The 5,000-nt window shown below is 40.7% G+C and overlaps 1 protein-coding gene across 1 annotated transcript in view; it reads right to left on the bottom strand.

Moving 5' to 3' along the window:
• The window catches only part of LOC138032636 (splicing factor 1-like), a 17,250-nt gene that overhangs the window by 3,803 nt on the left and 8,447 nt on the right, over positions 1-5,000 (bottom strand). The window contains exons 8-14 of the mRNA XM_068880343.1: positions 4,978-5,000; positions 4,125-4,243; positions 3,908-4,036; positions 3,444-3,495; positions 2,569-2,712; positions 1,794-2,040; positions 1,149-1,295 (exon numbers count right to left, since the gene is read on the bottom strand). The exon at positions 4,978-5,000 is cut by the window's right edge and continues 76 nt beyond it. Of these exons, the coding sequence (XP_068736444.1) occupies positions 1,149-1,295; positions 1,794-2,040; positions 2,569-2,712; positions 3,444-3,495; positions 3,908-4,036; positions 4,125-4,243; positions 4,978-5,000 (861 nt within the window). The remainder of the gene's footprint in view (positions 1-1,148; positions 1,296-1,793; positions 2,041-2,568; positions 2,713-3,443; positions 3,496-3,907; positions 4,037-4,124; positions 4,244-4,977) is intronic.

Genomic DNA, 5,000 nt, shown 5'->3' with positions numbered 1-5,000 from the left:
CTAAGAAGGCAAAATATGTTGTTTTTTCTGGCTCTATAATGCCAATAAAAACCATGCTGGTCACTTGCTACTTGCTGATTACGCACTGTTCGCCATTGTTAAGTCCCAAAAAATTGGCTTTCATTACATATATGATCCCATAATTGGAAACGACAATAGCTCAAATTAAGCAGCATGTAATGCCCAAGATTGCAGAGTGGTCATGTTGGAGAAAAATGATAATATTGATTCTCATGCCAAGTTCACTCTCTTTTGTAGTTCACCAATGAATTTTATATTTGCCTGGGTATAAGCCCACCTCATGTGTATGTTGACCCAATTTTGGAGGCTTAAGGATGACATTTTCTCATTGCCAAGAATTGATTTCAAGTGCTAACAATAAGGAAGATAGGCATCACCAAAGCCGACACCAGGTGCCATCACTCTGACACAATCACACCCAGGAGCAAGCATTTTTTGAAACATTCACAGAGAAAATCCTTAGTTGTAATAAAAAAAATTAACCCATTGAACTGCACTTCCTAGCATCAAAACTGGCCTAGTATTAGTTTTGCAGAAGTAGACAAGCACCAGTAGAGAATGAAACACAAAGCAAAAAGCTAAACAACTTTCTAACATAGTCTGAGAATGAACTGCAATACAAGACCACAAAATTGTCTGGAAACAACATGGCATTGCACCAGGTTACTGAGTGAAATCAATCAAAGAAGTTAATCGGATTGCAACCAAAGATCTGTCTACGTTGAAGTCTCCTCTTAAACATTATTTATGGCTGAAAATACCTCAAAAATGGTTTCTCTAAACCACTTCACCTTTGCTTCAGCCACTTAAAGCTTGTTGTCGTTTGAGGGAAATGTCACAAAACTAACTTTAAAATCACAAAGAGCTAAATTGAGTATTATACATAAATTATAATGTTGCAGTTATCCCACTATCGACTGACTATCCATGACTTACATGTATGTATAAGTCAAGGGCGATTATTTTTAATCAATTTGAAGGCCATGAAAGGTTTAACTATACACAGAAAAATACAGAATATAAGTCTAGAAGTGTGCAAGTGAACATCATAAGAAAAGCCAAGTCTTCACGTTTAGAATGAGACATAACTGAGCATAATTTTCACCACCATTTATATATGTACTTACTTTGCCAAGGGGGCGGTGGACCACTCGATGTTGGTGGGGGTGGAGGTGGTGGTCCATGTCCACCAGGACCCTGGGGAGGATATGGTCCAGGTCCCCCTGGGGGAGGAGGTGGTGGGGGACCACCATGCTGATGTGGGGGTGGAGGACCTAAAAGACAAACAATGGATCAATAAAATATACTAATCTTTCAGTAAAGATTGTATTACAACGTTGCTGCCTAACGGTCCCCTGGTCCACCGGGGTGCCTTATTTGCGAGCGCAGGCGACCAAATTTCTGAACAAGTAGCCCGAAAGGGCGTCTTACTTGGATTCATCCTCACTTCCTTGTAAATATGATCCCAGCTGGAATTAATTAATTCTGGGCTCTTGAAAAAATGACTAGGGCTACTAAATTTAATGTTGAAAGCCCGAAGGGCTCCCGGAAAATAGGCACCAGCCTTGTATTAGCATGGTTCCTTCTGTCTTTCTCCAGCTGACAATGAAATCTTGCCAATAGTTACTGGCCCCAGTTGTTCAAATGATGGATAGCGAAATCAATTGCGCTATCCAATTGGTTGCACCATCCACCTATTGAACAACTGGCGCCTGTTGTTTAAAAATTCAGTTAGTAAAGGTTTTTTTCGTTTGCATTAACACACTCCTTACCCATTAAGGGTCCCCCAGGAGGATGTAAGAGCCCTGGCTTTGCCCATGGTGGAGCATTAGAGTTGTTAGGGGGAGGAGGAGGTGGTGGCAAACCTCCTCCTGGTGGCATTGCTACTGGTGTGCTCATCAGTGGCTTGGGAGCAGGTGGTGGTGGTGGTGGTGGTGTGGCTGCTGCTGCTCCTGCCCATGGTGGAGGCCCAGATGACGGCGCTGGACCAGATGGTGGTGGCCGGTCATGATTGGTGTTCTGTAATTAAACATAAATAATTATTAAGGGTGCGTTCCATTGACCGTATTCGGGAATAGGAATATATGGAATACAAGTTAGAAATCCTTCGTTTTTACAGATTCACATTAAAATTATCAAACACCTTGGTAAAATGCTATTTTAAACATATCTTGATTATCCTTGTTGCTTCAAAACGACAAAAAAATACAGTTTTAAACCATCACTCCACATAAATTATTCTTATCCCGGAATAGAGTCAATCAAACACATCCTAAACGTCTCAATTTAGATACTAGCATTTTTGCACTCTATCTCTTTGCAGAATAAGAGGAAAAATTGTCATTTGTTATTTTCCAAACTGTATCAGCTCAGGAAACAGCCGTTTATTTTGCAATGCAAATAATTTAGTGCACTAATAATTCATGAATAACAAAACAAAAAAATAATGTTACATTAATCAATGGCAGTGTGTTCGCTTGATTTTCTTCCTCTAAATGTTTTGAATTACAATATTTGTGCCAGTGTTGCTTTGTTTTACAATCTAACCTGTCCTGGAGGAGGTGGGGTGGGACCTGGGGGAAATCGTGGGGGCGGTCTATTTTGTTCCACTGGAGGTGGTGGTAGTCGTGCTGGTGGCATCTTAGGTTCTGGTGGTGGCCCTTCTCCCAGCTCAGCCATTAATGACATGTACTGCAAAATACGAAAATCAAATTTGACAAATTTGTTTATTATCAATTGTGACTTGGATTATGAAGATGAAGACCTTTGGGACTACCACAGGTGGCATACGGTCTGTACACTACAGGACTGGTACAGTATTTGAGAATGTGGCTATCTTGCAATTAAAGGAAAGGAGATGGTGGATTTTAAGCCTGTTAAATGACAAGTTACAAGTATTTATCAAAAGTGATACATAAACATAAATATGCACAATGAATTTTAACACTTTCCCATCAAATGGATTTTTTGAAGGTTATGCTGAGTAAACAGATAAAAATTATTTATTGTGGCTAAATTTCAGGTAAAGTTAACCTCAGGACAGGCCGAGGGCTTGCTGGCCAGCAGTCATTCCCCAGGCAGATGTGCTCATGTGGGGCAGCCGCTAGTCTCCAGGGGCATGTACAGTGTTCATGTCACCTGCTTTCTTGCTTGCTTGATCTTTGCAGATCATTTGCAATCATTACTTGCAATAACTGTTTGTTCCTGCTCCCATCCCTCCCTCCCCTTGGTGGTAAGTATGAGGTTTGGCAAGTATTCCACTGAAGTCGTTTCAGTGTGACGGTGCCTGGTGGTTGGCGCTCGCATGTTTGCCATGGTTACCTTCAGTGCAATGCTGCCAGTTGCCATCTAGGCCCTTCCACCTTTTAGGCAACAGAACCCAAGCTCATCTTGTTGATGAGTTTAACAGTGTATAATCTTACCTCACTGTCCATTTTTGCTTTGTCAACTTGAACAATAGGAATTGGAGGCAGACTGAAACAAAGAAGGAGAATACAAGATTTTTAATGGTTAAGACTCAAAATTCACCAAGTTCTGTGATGAAGCAAGATTCTTAGGTTGAGTGTAGTCCTGAGGGGGGATGTTATTGAGGACTGGAGCTTTACTGACCTCAAATAATATATAATTTCTTTCACTCATTTACTGACCTTAATGAAAGTCATCTCCAAAGTGGAGTTGATCGGTTAAGGTTTTAAATATGATTGGATGAGAAAGAATATACAGCTTTTAACCCTTTTACTCCCAATAAAGCCACTTACAGATTTTTATTGTGTCTAATGCCAGACAATTTAACTTGTCAATGGGGCCCCCTCAGGGCTGAGAGGGTTAATGCCAATAATTTGGCAAAATCAACTGATAGGCACTTTATGATACAAACAACAATTACTCTGTCTGAATGCAATCTGTAGCCAGATGTCCTGCAGCACCACATCTTGTACACAGTACATTATTAGTAACATTTTTCTGTTCTGGACACTCCCAGTGACGATGCTCCACTGATCCACAGTTCCGGCATCTACATGTAAAAGGAAATAAAAAACTCTTTCATTGGCAACACAGGTGAAAGTACCAGCTGAAATCACGTAATGCATTCTTAAGCATACCTCAGGATCTCATCATCCCGTAGAGTGCCATTCAATGCAGCAAGTTCTCTAAGTTGCATTCTCTTGAGATCATTCTGTCCTTCAGGGGCTTCTATGCCTTGTCGTAAGATATCTCTTATCTGCCACAAAACAGCACACATTTTCTTTCCCTTATTAGCCATCACAGCAATTCTCAGGAATTTGATTTTGAACTACAGTTAACTTACGCATGTACTTCTTGGTGCTCATTTGACAAGGTTAGTCACCAAAGACAATTCTAGCCACGCAGTGGTGAGAGCATTCGCCTCCCACCAATTTGGCCCAGGTTCGATTCTCTGACTTGGTGTCAAATGTGGGTTGAGTTTGTTGGTTCTCTACTCTGCACTGAGAGGTTTTTTCTGGGTACTCTGGTTTCCCCTCTCTTCAAAAACCAACATTTGATTTGATTTGCATTCATTGTTAATTTCACTTTACAGTGTCCCCAATTAGTGTTCCAGCACTAGAACGACTACACACTTAAACAAAGTTCCTTTCCTTTCCTTACATTTTGGTTGGTGGCAGGTTGTAAACTTCAAGTGGCAAGTTGAGGCAAAACCAGTTTTCAGTGAGATAGAATGCACATTTTGCTCTAACCTGCCCTTTTCAGTTTACTTTTTCAGCATTTTCTAACAGAAAGATACTACACTGTAAATATTCAGTCTCTGATACTTTCATCTTAAGGATTAAGCATTGACAGTGACGAAGATTTTGCAACATTCTTAACTAGAATGATTGACACACTTTCTATTGATACCGTTGCACAACACTGGGTTGGCATGTCAAGCACAAGTTGTAACGAAATACTGTAGGTGACAACCATGTAACGGACACTCACCATAGCTACAGCCCTCTGAACTG

The sequence above is a fragment of the Montipora capricornis genome, chromosome 14 (genome assembly GCF_036669925.1).
Source record: "Montipora capricornis isolate CH-2021 chromosome 14, ASM3666992v2, whole genome shotgun sequence".
Classification (NCBI taxonomy): Eukaryota; Metazoa; Cnidaria; class Anthozoa; order Scleractinia; family Acroporidae; genus Montipora; species Montipora capricornis.
Note: the sequence above shows the minus strand (reverse complement) of the source record. Positions and strands in the feature narration are given on the sequence as shown.